The sequence below is a fragment of the Gigantopelta aegis genome, unplaced genomic scaffold, assembly GCF_016097555.1.
Source record: "Gigantopelta aegis isolate Gae_Host unplaced genomic scaffold, Gae_host_genome ctg3608_pilon_pilon, whole genome shotgun sequence".
Taxonomy (NCBI): Eukaryota; Metazoa; Mollusca; class Gastropoda; order Neomphalida; family Peltospiridae; genus Gigantopelta; species Gigantopelta aegis.
In genome coordinates this window covers 7,009-30,520 of record NW_024533420.1, presented here as the reverse complement: position 1 = coordinate 30,520, position 23,512 = coordinate 7,009, and the positions used below count along the sequence as shown (strand labels likewise).

Sequence of the window (23,512 nt, the reverse complement as noted above, 5' to 3'; positions counted from 1 at the left end):
TAGAGGGCAAATGAACAGATTTTAGACACTTAATTGTGGGGGACAACATTCAAGGACTAATTGTTTTGATAAATGATTTATTAAATATGGTAAACACAAAAAAGTAACAGATACTCCAACATCACACTAAGTATCATATATCGTACATACTATTATCTGTTCTGTTGCTTTTGCTCAATAAAACTATAGAAAAAATATATATGGGTAACACTGCTAATTAATGTTATTAGCTGATATTAGGATAGTTATCAATAACTAATACTCTTCTGTTTGTTTCTCTAACTTCTATAAGAAATACCAATTACTTACTACATTAATACTACTGACTAAACCCACATAGTTTCTTTGGTACATATTAATAACATAAACAAGTAATTATTCCTAAATTTAAAAAACTCTATTTGTACTTACTGATGAGGCATCCAAACTCTTCCATTGGCAAAAAAACCATAATACTAGATGCACCTTCATTGCCAGTGTTCTTATTACGAGCAAACACCAATCTCTTCATCACTACTAATGATATATAGAAGGTCACCTGAGAAAGGTGAAAACAATAAAATAATATTTCTAGAAGTGTGTCCAATTGATATTGTCTTATTATGACACAAGGATGATGTCCTTTGGTCTTATCTTGTGGATGACTATCACTTGATAGAACTGCCACAATGAGCTCAAGACTACTGCTGTTTCTAATGTAAATGTTTTAAAAAAGACAACCTATATAGTTGCTTTCCTATCAGCCTCTGGATTAAAAAACATACATGGTATCTAGAGTGCTAGTAACAGAATGTCATACTTTAGTGCAAAATTAACACATTTAAGTTCTGATGCTTAGGTTTATGTGCTAGAGTTACTTTTAATTTCTCAATAAAATATGGTGTTTCATTACCCGCACTCTAGACACTGTCTTGAGAAATATTTGGATAAACACATTACATAACAAGATGGAGATACTCACTGGACAGTATTTTATTTTAATTAACATAACTAACTAAAACTATTGCAAACAGATGGTACAAACTAATGATAATAATTAAAATTATTTTATATTAAAACTGACAAAACTATACTCTGTCCGAGTTTGAGAAAGCCCCTTATTAAAAAAAGGTGTTTTATGCATGGAATGTAAGGTGAGGTATTTCCTCGCCTGTTAGCGCTGAAGTACGTGTTAAGTGTATTCATTATTTTTCACGTGGATGTCATGCGAACACACCACGTTTTTTCACGTGCTTGTAAACATGCCAAGTGGAAAAAGATTGCGATCACAAACAAAGGAGGTTGCTGTGAATGTCTATGAATATTTCGAGGAACTAGCAGGCGCAAACGGACTAAAGGATCTCTGAAACAGAGCCTGTGATGCCACAGGACTTTCACGTTCAGTATCAATCTGACAGTTTGATGACGAATAATTTTAGACATTTTCAGTTTTCCTTTTTTGTCAAAAGGTTTTTTCAAAAACCATGGTGGCTTTATAGCTGCCCAAAATCGCAAAAAGACGATACTGGTTATTATTTTAATAGTAATAATTGATACAAAAGGCATTTATTCGTATAATAGAATTGTAATTTTGACTTACACGTGATAGTCGGCTGACTTTTCGAGGTGAAAATCGATTTTTGTTATCTGCTCGAAGGTGTGCAATTCAAGTATGCGAAAGGTATGCCATTCAAAATGTATGGAGTTTTTATAGTTTGGTACTTTCTGTAGCGCTAGAGAGCAAATTTATATATAAAATGCGCGTTGCAAGCTGAATCGATTGGTGCAAGTCCCATGTGGATAGCACGTTAAAACGGCAAAGTTATTCACACGTCTGGGTGGCTTTTCTCAACTCGGACAGAGTATAACTAAAATTGATTGCTGAGAGAGCAAAACTAACTGTAATAAACTGATATAATAATAATGTAACTAACTAAAAACTGCTAGTAAATTGATACATACAAAGGTTGAAGCACAATAATTAATGATAGAAGTGAATAACTACTCTAGTGCCAGTATAAATTAGTTCTATTTCTATAAATCAACTGAAATAATCCTATTAGCATTATAGTACTATAGTCTATTTGTGTTCACCTTTCAGTAAAAAATTATCATAACTTTCTAATAATGAAATCAAATTCAAATTTCAAAGTCAAGTGGTTCCTGATGATCATCCTGTTCTTTTGACGTCATTTTTTATATGATACCACCCACAAGAACAAGATTTATTGTACTTTAATAAGCAAAGTATAGGAGATGCCATTGGACCACGAGGAATGTGGTCTCGTGCATTCGTTAATCAATAAAATGGCTGCTGGCTTGAAGAGAGAAACCAGTAGGTAAGAAATACATTCTAACCACAAAACTTCTAATCAATAGATATAGATAAAAGTACTTATACTACTGTAGTTAATAAAATTTGTCTTACAAGAAAAAGAAAATCAACTCTATACACACAGACAAGTGGGTTTTTATGGTGATAACACAAATTAACACCACAAGTATTTAATTATGATGTGTGATATGTGTTATGTATTCACTACTAATTTCCAGCAGCAAGGTGAACACAAATAGACCTATAGTCAAGTCAGCACTTTATCTACATTAACTAAAACCACATGTAATAATAAATCATTTAGTGAAATAAATAAATAACTATAACTAGTCTAAAACTATTTATCTAGGAGCAAAACTAATAAAACTAAACTAAAAGTATTATTCAAGAGCCAAAAACTAATTGTAACTACTAAAACTATTTTGTAAAACCAAAAGGTAACTACAATTAACTAAAGTAATTGTCAAATCTAACTATAAGTAACTAAAAGTAAAAAAACAACACCAAACTCTAAAAAAATACTACTGAACAGAATTTGATTTATACCTTTTTTGAAAGATAAATCAATCTGTTCGGGACTATAATAATCATATTCCCAACAAACACAGGATAATTTAGTTCAAACAGGTTCTGGAAGGGGGATACAGCTGGAGGCTTTAATATCTGTGAGAATTATTGCATAATCCGTGTGCTGTACTAATGGCTTTTTGGGCTTGTTCTCCATCATCTTGGTATTATGGAGTTCTTGTAACGAAACAATCTCTGTTCAACTCTAGCTCTACCTAAAGTCTCGTCCCAGCAAGCGAAAGTAGGTCTGGTACACGACTTGTTCCAGTAAGGAATGTCTTCCGGCTTATCCTGATTGTCTACCCGAATCTATAGAAGTTGGACTACTCAGACTGACCCTATATATTTATGGAGTGCCAAAATTAAAAAATTTATCACGATATAATTAAATAAGTCATTATTATCAAATTATTGTTAATTTACTTCTTATTTATGGAGCGCCGTTTGTGTAAAAACACTAACAAATTATCATGATATAAATAAATAAGCCATTATTTATCAAAATTATTGTTGATTACTTCTTATTTATGGAGGGTGCCGTTTGTGTAAAATTAAATGCATCAATGGTACATTTAAAAATGTTATGATTTACTTTTATTGTTACTTAATAAAACGCAGAGCGCGCAGTACCAACTTAGAAGTCGAGCGTCAGCGAGATGTTTCAGTTAGTTGGTTAGGTGGGAAGTCGAGAAACCCCCGACATTAAAACTCCGTATAACCCGGTATATTGAAATTTTTTGAATTTCTTAATAATTTTTTTGAAAGTAAATGCACATTATCATTTAACTAAACTAAAAACTATAAAAATTGCTACATCAATTTTGAACAGGTAAAGAATAAGGCATAAAGAAAAAAGAAAATTTTGACACAAGTCAGTTGTAGATAGACCATCAGAGATGGCCCACATCAATATCAGTAGGAGAGTTCAAATGAAGTGTGTGAAAATGTAGATTGAGTGCTCTAAGACAACGAATTGTTGACCTTAGAATGGAGAAGGATAATTTACAATGCATGAAATTAATAAGTGAGTTATAGGGTTTCTGAAATTTGTAATTGAGCAATACGTTATAAACTAGAGTTGAGACATGTACAGGACCAAGACCACCGCATGTTGAAAATATTAACAGAGAAAAACAGCCATATTCAATCTCAGTGTGCCTCTGGTCATACTTTCTCTTTTTCATGTCTTCTATCTTCTTATAACAGTCTTGAAGGGAAAGTCCCCAGTATGTCTGAGATAGAGGGTTTACCACTCTTACATCAAAAAATACTCTTTGTCCAGAAGTTCCCCAAAACCCATCAGCTGCCAATCTAAATCTAGAGAGAGTGAATGATCTACTGTGAAATGGCACCACAAAATACAAACGGAGGGGAGAAAAAGGAGGCTGCCAACCATAACAAATCAGAGAGCATCTCGGAATGATCTCTTATGAAGATCAAAACCATGTTTCTATTATGGGGAGCGCAGATAACCAGAACTGATGCTCCTCGTTCATAGCTACATCCATCAACCTCTGACGATCACAAGGTAAAGTATCCTGCATGTCCTAGCTCTTGATACATTTGAAGTAATTTTAACTTGGAATGCTCTGAGACAGTCTCTCTAACTCTCCAAACTTCATATGACAAAAATCCTTACAATGATTTCTTAAACAATGAACTAAGGTGAGTAATTGCTCGGGTATGCTTGATTCTGTTGTTTGGAAAAATTCTGAGGTAGACAAAACCCAAACCCACCATTACAATTGAGAGAGCTAGCCAATCTATTTCCAAATCACTAATGGAGGACCTTTCAGTCAAGAAGGAATGAAGGATTTCTTATAATATTCTTCAAGTCGAGATAAGTGATTCACTTGCAATAGAAATGGTTCTAAAGAAGTATGTCCACTTGCTATAAAGACCATGAACAAAGGCACAAAAGGCGGGCCTTGTGCTGAGTCTCAGTGATATCTGATAGTAACTCCAGATCTCTATCCAATCATCAACTTACTCTTAATAATCTGCCGGATGAACAAATGAGTCAGAACAAATCGGTGATCCAAGAAAAGTAATACCATCAGTTCTAATTTAACTCCAGTTCCTTGAAAACACTCACAAACTCTCACATAGGACTTTCCTATGACTAACAAAAGGCTTCTTCTGGTTTGCCAACTAACCATAAAATTTACCAATAGTATTGATGTGTCCCCACCATCTCCCAATTCTTGAAACTCACGACTGCTGTGGGCATCATCCAGCATACCACAGCTAAGTAAACATCAGATAAACTATCAAGCGTTTTATCCAAAGCAAACTACAAACATACTCATTGCTAGGGGATCTCCTTGTGTTGTACCCTCCTTTGACAAATGCAATCTCCATCTATAAAAATGGAAACATCAGATCTATACATATTAATAAGTAAACCTCCAAATGAGGGGGCACGAGTAGTAGTTGTTACAGAGAGCCAAAACTTATTCAAAGCATTAAAAGCATGGAGGCATCTACACATAGGACTCCAACTACTTCCCCTGACTGATACAGTATTACACAGTGGAACGATAGCTCACAAGATGAATTCTGAACCTGTACATAATTGTTGACAGCCTGTTACATCCAATGTCTAGTCTAATAACATTCATTATAGTCTTACTAATCAGTCTACAGCACACTTCACCATTCCAATCGGCCTGAACACCAGGATCCTTACTCAAAGCAATCAATCTCTGGCTATAAGGGCTTCAATTCCAAGAGGATCAACATACCTTGTACGCAACTTTTTTGCAATACCTGCAATGAATAACTTCTGATCTCTACTAAAGGAAAAACACATCTTCTTCCAAGATGATACATCCATACCAGATGGGCCAGCAGCCATCCATATGCATTATGGTCTTCTTATCAACATACCATCTATTGACTCAAATTTAACAAAGTGAGGCTTCATGATCTGGTGGTGGTGTGTCAGACAATAAAGGAGTAAAGAGGAGAGATAGGAGCCAGGTCTGGATGCTTTAGATATTAGCCTTGCATACTGTTTCCAAGTGACAGATCAGAGTCTGAAATAGGAGAGGAAGAGATAGAGGTTGACCCGCCTTAGAACCAGATTCATTTAGAACACGAAGTGCAGCTTTGACCTTGCCTTCAAACATAAGACGGGAAAAAAGACTAACTAGATCTGATTTTTTTTGAATCTGACAACCTCTACTAAACTTCTCTTGTATGGTGTTACCTTCCTTCAATAAGTCCTCAAATAAACATCATTCCATAAAAACTGATCAAGAGCATTCACATGATCCCAAACCTTCAATCTATGATGGGGTTTTTGTAAAACTAAAATTGGAAAATACAAAAGCAGCCTTAAGAGTGAGACACTCCATGGCAGAATCTCAGAATCAGAATAAAGATGAAAAAGACAAGTTAATTCTTTAAGGAATAATTTACCTGCCTCCCACAACGGTATCGCAAACAGATTAAGGATCCAATGAGCTGCTCTTGAATAACACGATAATTAACACAACACAAATCTTCACCTGTAAGATCTTTCCATTTAAAGTGAGGATCAGATACTGGACAAAACAGTGGAAGATTGAGGGAGAAGGTGACAGGAGTAGGGAGTAATAGAGTTAGCATTATGCTCTGAAGTAAGTGGGGTCAAGTGTAGGAACATCAAACTATAACTGAATTACAGGGGATGGTAGAGGCGGAGGGTGAGGAGGGTAATAGGAGCGATAATGATTCTTGATGAAGCACATGGTGAAGGTTGGCCACAGACATCATCAAATTTCTTTTTGCTCAGTACATTCACACACTTTCCTAACTTCGAAGGGAGACAAGATGTACAATGTTGATCACTTTAAACAAGAGCAACAGAGACATGCCCCTTTCTATTACAATGGTAGCACCAATGCTGCTCCTGCCCAGCAGCCATTTTTTTTAAGGAATGTCCCTCTCCTCGAAGATATTCCAGCAAACTACCATATTTATGAGCTCGTGTGATGATGAAAATGGTCTTCTCTAGTACATACAGCGTACAACTGGATCAACTTTGGATAATGTATTTCTTCATTAGAGCTGCCTCTTGTAAGAACTCCTGTGGTGACATAGTACCTATTTTCAATGTTTTCACAGCAACTGCAGTATCCATTCATAGTCCTTCCCACACTTCATTGAATTGCCCTGCCCCTAAACAACGCATCAGACGAATCTGCCGGCAATCAATCTCCCACTCTTCTAGCTTGCAGTTTGAGGTTTCTCAACAGAAAAGACAAACTAGACAAGGATATCTTAACTCAAGGGAGGGAGGAGAAGGGAGAGGGAGGGAGGGGAGAGAGAGAGGGGGGGGGAGAGGAGGGAGGGAGAGAGAGAGAGAGAGAGAGAGAGGGGGGGGGGGGAGAGAGATGACCACATTTTAGATACTATTATGTTGTCAAAGGTCAAGGACTACATGTAGGATATATGCTAATAATGTTATTATAAATACAAAATAATAACAGATACTCTATCACTTTAAGTGTCCATTTTTATTGTTTTAAATCAATAAATGTTATAGAAAGAAGAAATACTATATTTCTAATGAATAATGTTTTAACAAAAATTAAGAGTACAAATATCTATTCTATTAGTTTCTAATCAGTTATATCAATTACTTACTAATTAGGTCTTATATCAATGTACTGTTGACTAAATATTGTGAACTGGAAATTTAAGGAAGAATATTTTCATGAAAATTTTTGATGTTTAAGAATTCAAATTATATGGTGTTATATATGTATCATGCCTATTGTTAATTGAAAATTGAATTTTGTTTTACAAATGACTTTACATTTGAAAAATTGATGAAAGCCTCCTCATCAAACATTTTCCTGTATGCAATAAAGACCTTATATGGTAGATTCAATATAGTATTGTTGTACATTGGTTAGTATACATTAATAACCATATACTTCATCAAAACGTTATTATTAATAAATTTAACATATTTAAATTGATTTATATTGTTCATACTTACTCTTCAGCATGCAAGTCTTCCATTTAGCAACATAATTACTAGGGACATACCCTTCTTTGCTAGTGTTCTTACCACAAGCAAACCACCAGTTTTCATCATCAGTATAATGATATATAAAAGGTCACCTAAGAGAGGATTAAATTAAAATATGCATTAAATTATAATAAAATAGAGGTGTGTCGAACTGATATTGCTATATTATGAAATAAAGAATGATATTCCTTTACCCTTCATATGTATTTTGTGACAGGACTATCATATCATAGACTGACTACTACTAATGTCTCTAACAAAATGTTGCAAAGAGAACACATCAAACAAAAATAAATCTACTTTCTTCTGGTGATTATGAAGACCTCGTCTATTAAAAACTATACAAAACTATGGCCTCCTATCAAACCTCTGGACATTTTAATACAGATGTGGAGAAATTAAAACATAGATATTATATAGAGTAATAGATGATGTATTTTAATGTATTAAATAAATTTAAGTTTCAAGTTTAGGGTCTAGAGTAGTTTCCTGTTAAAAGCATGGAATTCATTATCAGCACTCAGACAAGAACTTAAATTAAATCACAGATTCCATAACAGAGATTTCTGACCATAAGGCAGAAAATATTCACTGGATAATATTTAATTTTATACCTTTTTTGAAAGATAAATCATTTTACCATCTGTTCGACTATCATAATCATATTTCCCAATAAATACAGGATAATTTAGTTCAACAGGTTCTGGAGGGGGGACTACAGATGGAGACTCAGAGATTGCTGAGAATTATATCCAGTATGCTGTGTTGATGGCTTCTTAGGATAATCTTCGTCATCTTAGTGTTAGTACAGCCATACTTTAATTCTTTGTAAGGAAAGACTGCCCTTTTGTTTAATTCTTTCATTTGCTTTTTTCACTGTCTGAACAAAACTTTTCAAATTAATTGACCTTTTACAAAATTATTATAATAAACGTTTAATTAGAACTTTTGCCATAAAAATTAATGTCAATAAAAAGCACTCGGTATTTATTTATAATAGCATAATAAGAAGAAAAACAGAAAGTAAATAATCCATAAATAAAACTAAATGGAAACAATTGCAAACAATGAAGTTACAGTGCACACTATGTTGCCATGGTTACGATAATAATAATAATAATAGACACGACACATTTAAAAATAAAACATGGTCACATTATTAAACATTCTATGATTTAAATAATATATATATAATTTATACATACAATGACTCTGTTAATGATTTTAAACACACTGATACAAGTAGCAACATGTTGAATGATAAGGACTGATTAAAGGAATTAACAAAAGGAAATAGAGAGAGAGGAAGAAAGAGAGAGAGAGAGAGAGGGCGATCAAAAGATGATTGCTTACAAATAAAGAGAGATGTCCTAGTCAACCCATCCTATTTAACGTGGGTGTGGCTTAAAGTTCGTTGGCATGGTGATATGAGATCCATCCATGACAAAGAAGTCTTCTAGACGCCATTGAAGGGCTTCAAACGTGGGTCGGTCAGCTGGATTACGTTTCCAACAATCCAACATTATCTGGTATAGTGACTCAGGTGTATTTGGTGGACCTGGCATACGATATCCTCTTTCTAGCTGCTGTAGAACTTCAGCATTGGACATACCAGGATAAGGAATGCGGCCATATGTCACTAACTCTGTTAATAATATACCAAATGACCACACATCAGATTTGATACTAAAACGATTGTATAGAGCAGCCTCTGGTGCTGTCCATTTGATAGGAAATTTTGGCACCTTCGTGTGCATTGTACTCATCATCAGCTATCAGGCGTGCAAGACCAAAATCAGCAACTTTTACAATGTTATTATCACCTACTAAGATATTACGAGCAGCCAGATCACGATGGATGTAGTTGTGCATTTCTAAGTATGCCATTCCAGCAGCAATCTGAGCAGCCATGTCAATGAGTTGTGGCAGCTGTAAACGTCGTCTTCTTGGGACTGGAGGTAGTTAAGGAGGCTACCCTTGGGCATAAGTTCTGTGATGATATATATTGGATTCTTTTTTGTGCAGACAGCATATAGTGGATTAATTGGGATGACGTAGTTTCTCATGATGTGAGCTTCTTCAAGGAAAGCTTGTGGTTGCATAGTGCCTGATTTCAATGTCTTCACAGCAACTGGTGTTGTATTATTCAAAGACCCTCATAGACCTCACCAAATTGGCCGGGTACCAAGAAGCCTTAACAACGTAATAGATTCTCGAGGAATTTCCCACATATCCTTGACCTTATGGGAAAGGTCAATCTGAGGTTTCTCAATTGAACACAGGCCATACGAAGAGTACAACATAAAACCATCAGAGTCCTTCATGTAATATTCTACCAGTTCTTTTAAAGTGCTAAAAACTGCTCGACGAGTAATAAAGAATCCTCCTTCGTCTAATTTTCTAATACGATAATGCTTGACTGTTTCACCATCTTGTATGGAAAGAGAATAATCTCCTGGTTTACTCTCTGATTCTCGTACAAGAAAAGTACCACGTATTGTGTTAGCACGGAGAAACTTTTCGGCTTCAGCTCTTTGATGGCACCAAAATACCAACTAGAGAAGAAAGATAAAAATGAAGGTGATGATATAGATATAGATGATAACAGTGTTACTTTTTTAAAACATAGTCAATTGATGATCACAAACACTACAATATACTCTCTATATAATGGCACTTTAAAGTCATTGGAAACTCCTCTACCTATAGACATGTCCTCAGAGTTCAGTACAGGACAAGTGTCCTTAATATAGAGATAGTACTTTATGAATGGTTCCATATAAAAATACTACATTCGCAGTTGATATAGTTAAAGAAAATTAATAGACATAATGGAGTCTATATCACTACTTTGCCAGACATTTTATAGTTAAAGATATTTGTAGGCATAATAGAGTCTCATATCCCTTGTCAGACATTTTATAGTTAAAGATATTTGTAGACATAATGGGAGTCTCATATCCCTTGTCAGACATTTTATAGTAAAGATATTTGTAGACATAATGGAGTCTCATATCCCTTGTCAGACATTTTATAGTTAAAGATATTTGTAGACATAATAGAGTCTCATATCCCTTGTCAGACATTTATAGTTAAAGATATTAATAGACATAATGGGAGTCTCTATCCCTTGTCAGACATTTTATAGTTAAAGATATTTGTAGACATAATGGAGTCTCATATCCCTTGTCAGACATTTTATAGTTAAAGATATTTGTAGACATAATAGAGTCTGTATCTCTTGTTCACAAAGTTAAAGATATTAACAGACATAATGGAGTTCATATCCCTTGTCAGACATTTTATAGTTAAAGATATTTGTAGACATAATGGGAGTCTCATATCCCTTGCCAGACATTTTATAGTTAAAGATATTTGTAGACATAATAGAGTCTCATATCCCTTGTCAGACATTTTATAGTTAAAGATATTAATAGACATAATGGAGTCTCATATCCTTGTCAGACATTTTATAGTTAAAGATATTTGTAGACATAATGGAGTCTCATATCCCTTGTCAGACATTTTATAGTTAAAGATATTTGTAGACATAATGGAGTCTCATATCCCTTGTCAGACATTTTATAGTTAAAGATATTTGTAGACATAATGGAGTCTCATATCCCTTGTCAGACATTTTATAGTTAAAGATATTTGTAGACATAATGGAGTCTCATATCCCTTGTCAAACATTTTATAGTTAAAGATATTGTAGACATAATAGAGTCATATCTTGTCAAAAATTTTAGTTAAAGATATTAACAGACATAATGGAGTCTCATATCCCTTGTCAGACATTTTATAGTTAAAGATATTTGTAGACATAATGGAGTCTCATATCCCTGCCAGACATTTTATAGTTAAAGATATTTGTAGACATAATAGAGTCTCATATCCCTTGTCAGACATTTATAGTTAAAGATATTAATAGACATAATGGAGTCTCATATCCTTGTCAGACATTTATAGTTAAAGATATTGTAGACATAATGGGAGTCTCATATCCCTTGTCAGACATTTTATAGTTAAAGATATTTGTAGACATAATAGAGTCTCATATCCTTGTCAGACATTTTATAGTTAAAGATATTAATAGACATAATGGGAGTCTCATATCCTTGTCAGACATTTTATAGTTAAAGATATTTGTAGACATAATGGAGTCTCATATCCCTTGTCAGACATTTTATAGTTAAAGATATTTGTAGACATAATAGAGTCTCATATCTCTTGTCAAAAATTTTAGTTTAAAGATATTAACAAGACATAAGGAGTCTCATATCCTTGTCAGACATTTTATAGTTAAAGATATTTGTAGACATAATGGAGTCTCATATCCTTGCCAGACATTTTATAGTTAAAGATATTGTAGACATAATGGGAGTCTCATATCCCTTGTCAGACATTTTATAGTTAAAGATATTAATAGACATAATGGAGTTCATATCCTTGTCAGACATTTTATAGTTAAAGATATTGTAGACATAATGGAGTCTCATATCCCTTGTCAGACATTTTATAGTTAAAGATATTTGTAGACATAATGGAGTCTCATATCCCTTGTCAGACATTTTATAGTTAAAGATATTTGTAGACATAATGGAGTCTCATATCCCTTGTCAGACATTTTATAGTTAAAGATATTTGTAGACATAATGGAGTCTCATATCCCTTGTCAAACATTTTATAGTTAAAGATATTTGTAGACATAATAGAGTCTCATATCCCTTGTAAGACATTTTATAGTTAAAGATATTAATAGACATAATGGGAGTCTCATATCCTTGTCAGACATTTTATAGTTAAAGATATTTGTAGACATAATGGAGTCTCATATCCTTGTCAGACATTTTATAGTTAAAGATATTTGTAGACATAATGGAGTCTCATATCCCTTGTCAAAATTTTATAGTTAAAGATATTTGTAGACATAATAGAGTCTCATATCCCTTGTAAGACATTTTATAGTTAAAGATATTAATAGACATAATGGGAGTCTCATATCCCTTGTCAGACATTTTATAGTTAAAGATATTTGTAGACATAATGGAGTCTCATATCCCTTGTCAGACATTTTATAGTTAAAGATATTTGTAGACATAATGGGAGTCTCATATCACTACTTGCTAGACATTCTCACTTACTTCCAATTCACTGATCAACTGTTCAGTTACAACTATGAATACTAATTTGTGGTGTACATGATTTTAATGACATCAACATTACATCATCATTAGGTAATGTCTACAAACATCAGTTTACTTTACTGACTTCCTACAAATATATCTTTACTACACTTAATATAACACACAACGAGATTAATAGGTAGTACATCCATTGTGGCTGTCTAGTCTCACATTATAGTATACTAGAAATATGCAGTCTCACATTATAGTATACTAGAAATATGCAGCATGATGAAAAATATAAACATAAACTAACTTTAGTCGGCACCTTGGTGTTCATTATTTGAGAACATAAGATATACACATTCAACAGAACAGACACCTTGAACACAATTTAAAAGTGGTGTCTGCGATATGTAGGAGCTGTACTATATAAGGAGTGGGGTATGTTATTATAGTTTTGTGTATACAATCATTTGTGTGTTCTTGTGAAATGACAAGGCTGTGTGGGTATGACATAATCTGTTATCCTGCACATTATTCAAATACTTGCCACAACAAATAGAACAACCTGTCATAACAATGAAGTAACCCCTATCATTCTGTGTCAATTATAATACTACCATATTAGGTATAATATTCTATGTAGGTCAGAATATATAAATAATACACAGGTCAAAATATATACTGTCATATTAACTATATAAAGGTCACATATACTGCTGTATTAACTGTATAATATATACTGCCATATTAACTATATCAAGGTCACATATACTGCTGTATATATCAGGCTATAATATACTATACTGCCATATTAACCATAAACTATACAAGATGCAAAGCACATTGTATTAATACTATGAGTCAACACTATAACATGTCAGTTATCTTAAATGAATCTATAACACGATAGGAAGACAAAATTAGGAGAGTAACTAAAGCATCTCTAAAAGCAGCTACTCAGACTATATTAAAGATTACAGTGCATAGGAAGGAAGTGGTAACTTATTACAAAAACAGTACTTTGATATTGGAAGGGAGAAAGGCAGTTTATAACAACCATCAGCACTTTGACAGAGGTCAGTTTATGATATCAAGCATCAATTACCATAGCATCATTCACACAAGGTCATGACATCATACCTGTCAATTCAAGCCTTGACATGATTGTCATATTAGTCACATTGATAATATTTCAATTAATCAAATACACCTGTGTTAGAAGTTAAAGATCTCTTTGAAAATATGCACATATAGATATGATCTGCTTTTATTTTGAAGGGAGTTTCTAGTTACACATTTACAAGCTTTGGCAATGTCAGACAGGTTTTTGCAGTCACTAAACAAAAGATTCGTATAAAGTGAATAATAAATAATAACACATCCTTGTTTCTTGAATATGTATCATTTGGTTATCTTTCTGTCTATCTTTAATAATAACAATCACTATTAATATGTGATACTTCTCTCTGAATATATTAAAACTGTACATACTTAAAATTGTCTTTTTTGTATCAGTGTTACTATAGTAACATCTCATGAGATTATAAACAAAGCTACAATTACCATTGAAGTCTGAAGTGTGGTAATTGAAGTATGATTGTGACAGCTTTCTAAGTAATCCCTTAAGCAAATATTGCTCTACTTGTGAATTAGTCATACCCCAACTTGTTCTATTAATTCTGGTGTCATGGCAACAACATTAAAGTCACACATTAAATACATTAATAAGAGATAAAAAACTTGATTATGATCAATTTACCAAAGTACATACGAATTCAAACTACAGCATCATGATTGCTGTGAGAGGTCCCTGCTACACGATCATCCATCATTCCATTATTAATGAAGCATAGCACACTGGACTATTGCCAAATTGATTAAGGAAATTGAATTTTAAGTAAATGCACATTTTATTAACATGATGTGTCAGTTTGAAATTCAATTCAACTAAATTTCATTTTGTATCATGACTTAAGACCAATCATGTAATTCATTGAAGTGTGCCACTAGTCCACCTATCAACAACACACAAGTAGTGTGAAAGAATTTTAATTCTGCCAATGTAAGCATGTTTTTATATAACAAAGTTAAAATTATAACAATCATAAGAAGCTGAAGTTGACAAAGAGACTGAAAAATTTATTCTAGTTTTGACTTTTTTGTCTCCATTTTTATGTTGCTGTGATCACATTTGTCTTCTGAATGTGGCTTTTAATACAATAGTTGGTAAGCCTTGCAAGACCAAGAATAACAGAGAAGAAAATAAAACACTATTTCTAGAATAAAAGTAATGTCAAATCTTTAAACTGTACATATTAGAGACAAGATAGCACGCGTAATTTTATATTGTAAACTGATACCAAACAATACCTTGATTGAATTACCTTATAAGTCTATACAGATTTTAACCCTTTCTGTACTGACCACACACACAACATGTAAGGATAGTAGGTGCTAATGCTCACCCCCACACAAAACAGTGAAAACTAGTGAAAAGAATGTTGAGAATGTCAGAGTTATAGGATATCAGGATCCAATTACGTATGTCTGTTTAGAACACAGAAACCCTCTCTCTCCCCCACCAACTTCTCCATAACATAATACAGTTATAATAATTTATGTGTGTAAAATTGTCACCTGTTAGTTAAGCATTCCAACCTTGGGTTTGTACATGTAAGGTATAATATCGGTATGTACATGTACATGTACATTTATGTACATGTACATACATGTACATGTAAAGTGAGACATGTTTTGTAGTAATGATAAGCCAAAAAGTAACTGTAGAATTCATTGATCATTTGAACTTGTTCACTCCTTATTGTGTTTGAAAAAACTAAAATACACACTACCACAATGTGTAAGACATCAATCACGTACTTTGAAGAATTTTGTTAAAATCATTTATTCACCATCCAGCCATCAACTTTGTACTCTTTCTCTCATTTCAACCATTATTGTCCAAATGGTCTAACAACAGTGCAACATACAATCTACAAAGAACCTACATAGTGTTCAACATTACTTTTTATTATAGTAACATGATATCTCACTAATTTTCCTAATGGCAACACTATTAGTCTTAAGAGACAAATTTGTAATAGTTTAATATTAACAATTTTTCTAAGAATATTCTCTAGACTCACTCCCAAACCATCCATAACAATTACAGGTCTGGGGACTAGAATGTGTAACCACTTCAAAACAAATCAAAGAAGACACAAAGGACTGAACCTACAGCCAATAAAGTCTAGTAACAATGTATTTCCCAAGCCATTGTCACTTCAAACTATCTCTAACATACACTTATGTTGTTTTCATTTCTTTTCTTAATGCTGACATACACACACACACACACACACCACACACAAAGCAAACAGTTTAAAAACATAGTTTATGCAACAAAAACAAAACTCACTCTTCAGCTTGTATGGTCTTATTTTCAGCCACATAATTTCGGGGGATATACCCTTCACGACCAGTATCTAAGGAACGTGCCTGCCACCAATCTCCATCTTGGTTGTTGAGTATTTCAAGACGTTTTTTCCTTTTTCGAAAGGAGAGATCTTCACTCGTTCTCTGATCATAATCAAACAAGCTATAAATCTGGACCCCTAGGAGACTGTGGTTAACCTGTGTAAAAAAATAAAAATACATTACCTGAAAGCTTTTTTATACTATCATTCCTTACCAAGTCCAGTGCTGTGAGTACGACCAAAGCTACCCTGCCTCGAAAAGTCACCGGGAGGCGCTGGATATGGCATCTGCGGATACGCTAGCGAATTCCCTCCATCTACATGATGTGAGTTCACCTGTTTGGTAGTCCTCGTTTCTGTTGTCGCTACTTTTACCGCAACAATTACCATGACGATTTTTAAAAGAAGTCTTCTCTATTTGTTACGGCGAATAGCTTTGATCGGATTTCTTTTAAAACGCAATGCCTCGAATTCGTTTTATAGCTCAGCTGAGAAAATTGTGAATAATCCTAGCTTGGAGACTATCAAAAATTGAGAAATTATTCATAGCGGAACTTTCAAGTGTGCAGTTGTGTATCCACACCTCCGCCCACATTAATGAATATAAAACTAATTAAGTTTTTGGGAACCACTTTTTATTAATTTAAGGTGAGGTCTGATATATATATATATATTTCGCGAAAATATACAGCAAAATCCGTCAGTACTATAATAAGATTACATGAAGGTAATTTTCTTTCACATGATTGATAAATTAGACTATAACCTATGTTTTTTTTCAGCAATGAAGAATTAATTAAGAAACCACGTGGGTTTGTTTAGGGGGTGGTGTATCCATGGTAATCAATAAACAGTTTAATGACTTAACTCTTCCCTGGGGCTCACCATGCCAACGTTATAAGGTTAGTAGAGTTCTGGGTGATGGTACATTGGAGTAGTGAGTCCTGGCCAAAACCACTGACACTGGAGAACTAGTAGCCATCAAAAAGTACCACGTATTATTAAGCCTTTAATAAGGGGTGGAACCTCTGATAACTTCCTTAGGATGAACAAGATTACCGATCATGGACGAGTGCATGAAATTAAGAGAAGTACAGGTATCTGCTGAATTATTATATGAAGTTTGAATGAATTGTAAATGATAAATCCATTCTTTCTTGTGTTTAGGTCTTAACAAAGTTGAAACATGCCAACATTGTTAAAGTACGAGAAGTATTCGTGAAGACAATAAACTCTATTTTGTCTTTGAATATATGAAACAGAATTTATATGAAATGTTGAAATCAGGTACCATAATATAATATACTAGGATAGCTAACGAGACATATCATAATTTAATGTATATTATTGGATATTATCACAAATGTATTAGTGTTGCCAATACTCAATTCGTTCCTGATATTATTGATGTCCTTCTATATAACACACTGAGATTTAGAGTTTAGTTAACTTGCTTGATGTCATAGTATGTACATGTGCTATTTGTCTAGTTTGTAAATAGTAATGTCATTTGGTAATGGTTCAGTTTAGGAATTTTAAGTGCATATAGGAAGTTAAAGAAACTTATCTCATTACTGTACGACAATTTGGCTAATTTTTCATATTGTTTTTATCTTGTGTTATTTCTTCTTGTAGAAACAACCCTTTCAGAACAAAAATAGTACGTAATATTATCTACCAGGATACTTCAAGCGGTTGTCTACATGCATCGTTATGGTAACAGTTACATAAAGAATAACATTGAGTTGATTTTCAGGTGGTATGTGTTGTTGAAAACAGCATAGTTTGAGATACATACTAGGTTAGAAATGTCCCAGTACATAGTTGAAATGCCTACTAAGCTAGGAATGTCCTGGCACAAGTTCAAATACCTACTAGGTAGTAATATCCTGGCACATTTTGTATGTCTTCTTTTATTGTACTTTTGTATATATAAACCCATTCTTTTACTTTTTTTTCAGGATATTTCCATCGAGACCTCAACCAGAGAATGTTCTCTGTCACGGACCAGAACTTGTGAAGCTTGCTGACTTTGGACAAGCTCGTGAAATACGTAGTAGACCTCCCTATACTGATTATCTCTCCACTAGATGGTTCCGCTGTGCACCACCGACATTGGCCTCATCATAATATCCATTTATCTCTCTATTGTAACACTATTTTTACCTCTATTTCTGACTTCAATTCCTTGTATCTACCATATTATCTCTCTCTTTCATTCATTCCTCCCTCCTTTCTTTTCTTTGCCTTCATCCCTCTCTCCTCACTATTTCCTTTCTCTCCCTTTGTTTTTCTCCTCCCTCATTTCCATTTCCTTTTCTTCCTTTTTCTCCCTCCCTCCCCACCACACCCCTTCCTTTCTTTCTCAGGTACAGAGCACCTGAAGTACAATTAGGTTCTACTAATTACAATTCTCCAGTTGACATATGGGCCATAGCTGTATCATGTCTCGAAGTGTACACTGGCCGTCCTCTCCTTCCCGGGACTGGTACTATTGACCAAGTCTTTAATTTTGTTCTGTATTAGGACGCCTACTAAGGTCAGTAGTCAATCATGTGTTAGAACATATTCTACAATGACAAAAGAACTACAATGTATGATTTGATCTACTCAAAAAAAAAAGACTTTAAACCTTTTCTATTTTAAAAGTATTTTGTGTACAACACTCCATATTAAGACACCCATTACAATACCTTCTTATATAAAGGTGATAAATTTTGATTTTCCTTTCCAGCTAACTTGGAGTGAAGGAGTTAGTCTTGCATTGGCTATGAAAATTCGTCTTCCTGTAATGGTACCGCACACCTTTGAGTACTCTTGTCTCCCCAGCAGGAAGAGGAAGGGCATCAACACCGTCATGAAGGATATGTTACAATGGGATCCTCGAAAAAGACCTACAGCTGCTCAGGTCTGAGAATATGAACTGAGTGGAATGATGGAGATGATGAGGGAACAGATAATGGAATGATGGCCAAATAGAGTGATTAGTGAATTGACTATTGGATTATGCATAGTTCAAGTGAGAGTGTCTCTTGGATAATCACGCTCAATAATGTAATAAAATTTATATCATTGAGGTTAATAATAAAGTGATTATGCTAGCTATGAACTTTGCATACCAAATTATAAAGAATGTCTTTTATTAATTATAACCACCAGCTCGCTCACGCTAAGAATGTACATACACATCTACTATAACATGTACAAGTTACCACAATATGTGATATTTACATGTATACTAATACAATTTAACACGTTATTATTATATTTACTACAATTATTTACTAGTACATTAATTTTACATGTACTACAATATACAACTATATCCATGAGGTATTTCTACGTTGTAGGTTCTAAAGCACAAGTATTTCAAGTCAACCATCCACTAAGCCACAGCTGGACAAACAACTTTTAAAACACTTCAACATGGACTTGAGAACATTGAAACCACACGACCAAATTCCCACCCACACACAATCACAAAACTATCTAATGATACACCCACATTAAAAATCCCTGCTATACCACAAGCTCCTACATCAAATGCATCATCTCGACAAAATCTAAACCTCAGACCTGGTTTATAATAGTAAGGATGACTTAATGGATTTAACAAAATAATAAGAATGAATAAGTGAATTCTTCACAAAAATTTGATCACCTTGAAGAAGCAGAGAAGACAAAGAAATAAACCAAATGACATAAATAAAGATGATAGAAGCAGGAGAGGAGAAGTATTAAAAGAAGAAAGAAAAGTGGAAGAAAGAGAGAGGAGAACAAAAAGGGTTTGAAAACCGGCGAGGAGGCTGGAGCGAGGTAGATAGTCAGGACAGTGGTGTTCAAGCAGATAGTGATGTCCTTCTCAGTGACCACTCCATATTAAAGGCACGACCACAAGCTCCAACCCACTCAAACCATTAGCTTTACCCTTTGCTAATAAAGACACAGTATTAGATCGACAAAAATAAAAATTCCAGTTTTTTAAGACGAAAAGTACTTTGCCTAACATTGATAATATTGGTATGGCTGGAAAAGAACAGAGTAGCGCGGAGACATGGGGTTGCAAGGAAACAACAAAATGAGCTTAGATCCAAAACCACTCATAGAACAGCCTAAGGACAGAGGCGTATGGAAATATGGGCAACCATATGATAATGCCATGAAAGAGCAACCTCTAATAAGAAGATTTCGCCAAAGTTATTGACAAGGCAGATGTGACCCAATTTCTATTTGGGACGATTCGCTATTCTCCAATGAGAACAGCCAGCAATAACAAATTGGGTTTTGGTAGCAGTGCTCCACGATTTCGAGAGGATCCCACTCCAACCGTCCTCCTATCAGACGAGGTTGGAGAGAGAGAGGAGAAGATTTGAGAGGAGGATTTTGCACCTGTAATAGTTCATCCTGTTAGAGGACGAGAGAGTGGCATTACAACAGTGGGGAGGAGGCACAGGTATAATTCATGTGTATTATTAGTGTATGTACCACATCATTTATATGATGTCTTCTGATATAACTTTAGCTCACTGCAATAAAGTACATACACATACTATAATAAGTACATACTACAATAAGGGACCTATTCATATAATACATACTATAAATAAGGACATACTATAAAGTACATACTACAATAAGGACATACTATAATAAGGACTAACTATAATAGGGGGACATACTATAATAATAAGGCATACTACAATGGTATATACCCATGGCATACAATTTCTAGCTAGCACAAGTTAACCCTATGACCTAAAAGTAACTGTGTGTATTAGCCATGCAAAGAATATCAGGGTAATTAAATTTTCAGAGTGGTGTGGTCAATAATTATCATGCAAAAAGAAAAACCTTGTACATACAGCTGAATATAGTAACATTTTAAATAATCAAAAATGTGGAGCAGATAACACATTCAATATAATAGAGCAATTCAACTCTAGAGTAACCCCAAATATGCTAACCAAGTAACCTCCTCTATATTAGGCCTTGCTATATACTATAATGAGTACATACTATGATAACCATATACTACAATGAACACGATACTAACAAATGAACACATGCTACAATGAACACATGCTACATCGATTATTATAATAATTACTTTTCTAGTAAACTCCTACATATCTAGATACCAATTAATCTAAAGAAAAATGGAATAGCACATTGTACAACACATAATATCAGTCTATTGGGTAATACATTTATTCCTTTCCTGTTGTTGTATGATTATGTTTGTTTTATATGAGACCATCACATCCTACATAGTGAGTAGTTTAAGATCTGGCATTGACTTCCAACAATATTCTTGGTCATTCCTACTATACAATACGAGACATGATCTAAGCAGTCACGTATAATTCCTTTATAATATTATAGTACCGCTCTCTAAGGTCCAAAATCTTAAAAACAAAATGATATCTTTTGTTTATTGTTAATAACAGTCTGTTGTTTGCCGACACTCATGTATAATCGTTATACATATGGATGTAGGATGTGTTTATCTTAGTTACATCTATGGCTATAGTTACATAATTATGTTTCATTACTATTCAGGATTCAAACGATCTGGACTAGAGAGACAACAAACCCATTCAAGTTCTTTGTTTGGGGTATTGCACCGTGATCGTTCTCACTAGAACTATTGACAACAATACAAACACCAAAGCTTAAAAAATAATATCTGTCTTTTTAATAATCATGTCTAATCATAGATAATTAAATTTATATTAATATTATTGAGATTAATTTAAACTTCTGGTTATAAAAGGAGTTTTCTCTATTTTAAAAGCGCACTTACTACCGTAAGGGTAGAAATTTTCGTTGGGGGATGATTATTTCAGTCTATCTGGGTTGTTGCTTTAACACGAAATTTAACTTTCATTTCACCCACGCATAATCACCGTGAATCAATGAATAGGCATTAAAAACGGCTAACTGTAAAAGGATTACTTCTTTTCTCTATTTTACACTGAGAACTTCTCCGTGTCAACTTGCCTCCCCAATTTTTCTTGTATAACATTTCCCTCTCACCATGATTTTTTCAATGGAATACGTAGCCATAACTTCGGGAAATCACGCTTGTGTTTACAACACGTTGTCTGACACCACACCCATTATTAATACTTCATACCCCACTAAACACGAAAATTAATACCCACGAAATTAAATAATAAAGCAAAATTTAAAAAAACGAAAATTTAAACCCGTCGAAATTTGTACCCTTACGGTATCAGGAGATTGATGAAAGTCATAGTCAGGATGGGGCTGGATTGTCGTTATCTACCAACGAGAAGTTTTCCAGGATTTAATTACTATAAAGTTACACTTTTTTTTTAAAAATATATACTTTACTGTCAGTAAAGAGGGAATAAAATGTTCTATCAGTGTGGGTCTAAAGTGTAGGGGGTGAATGACTGTGTTTGTTTTATTGTTAAATTGTAGTCCATTACAATCATTGCTTTGTGTACAAGTGTTAGATCTGCCTACACACCACATTGTTACTATAAATAGATATCTGTTACTATTTTTAAAGGTTTAAATTTATGGCATGGTGATCATTTGATATGTAATCATGCTATAGGCAAAAGTCAACTGTAGAAAGACAATTTGCGAATACTAGCATGTCATAAGACTATTACTACACTCCCCATCGATAGTTCAGATGTCAGTCCTTTTGTCTAATCCCATTTCAATCTAAAGTGTAAAACGTTGAACATAATTTGAGTTTTAGGTAGCATAAAAATATAGTAGCGCTATGGAATGTTTATACTCGTCAGAGGGTTCTCACGCTACACAATGCTGAAGTATGCATACAAATTCAAGGTTCCCAGAAAATTTCATCCCAATATTTATGAAGCATCGCCATTTTCAGTCTGAAGAAACAGCAGCAAAAATCAGTTTAATCCAATTATTCAGAAGGAGGACTTCCAAAAAGGAGAGGAGAAAGTAACAGAAATCTTGCTAACATACTTTCAACTATAAAGAAAATACAAAA

The 23,512-nt window shown here is 33.9% G+C and overlaps 1 protein-coding gene across 1 annotated transcript; it reads right to left on the bottom strand.

Moving 5' to 3' along the window:
• Positions 1 to 9,292: 9,292 nt before the first annotated feature.
• On the bottom strand, positions 9,293 to 19,371 carry LOC121392333 (tyrosine-protein kinase SRK2-like). Its single transcript, XM_041523573.1, is given in 8 exon segments — positions 9,293 to 9,643; positions 9,645 to 9,848; positions 9,851 to 10,053; positions 10,056 to 10,083; positions 10,085 to 10,440; positions 10,443 to 10,459; positions 16,455 to 16,669; positions 19,252 to 19,371. Coding segments are annotated over 8 exon segments (1,494 nt in total).
• Between the last annotated feature and the right edge of the window lie 4,141 nt (positions 19,372 to 23,512).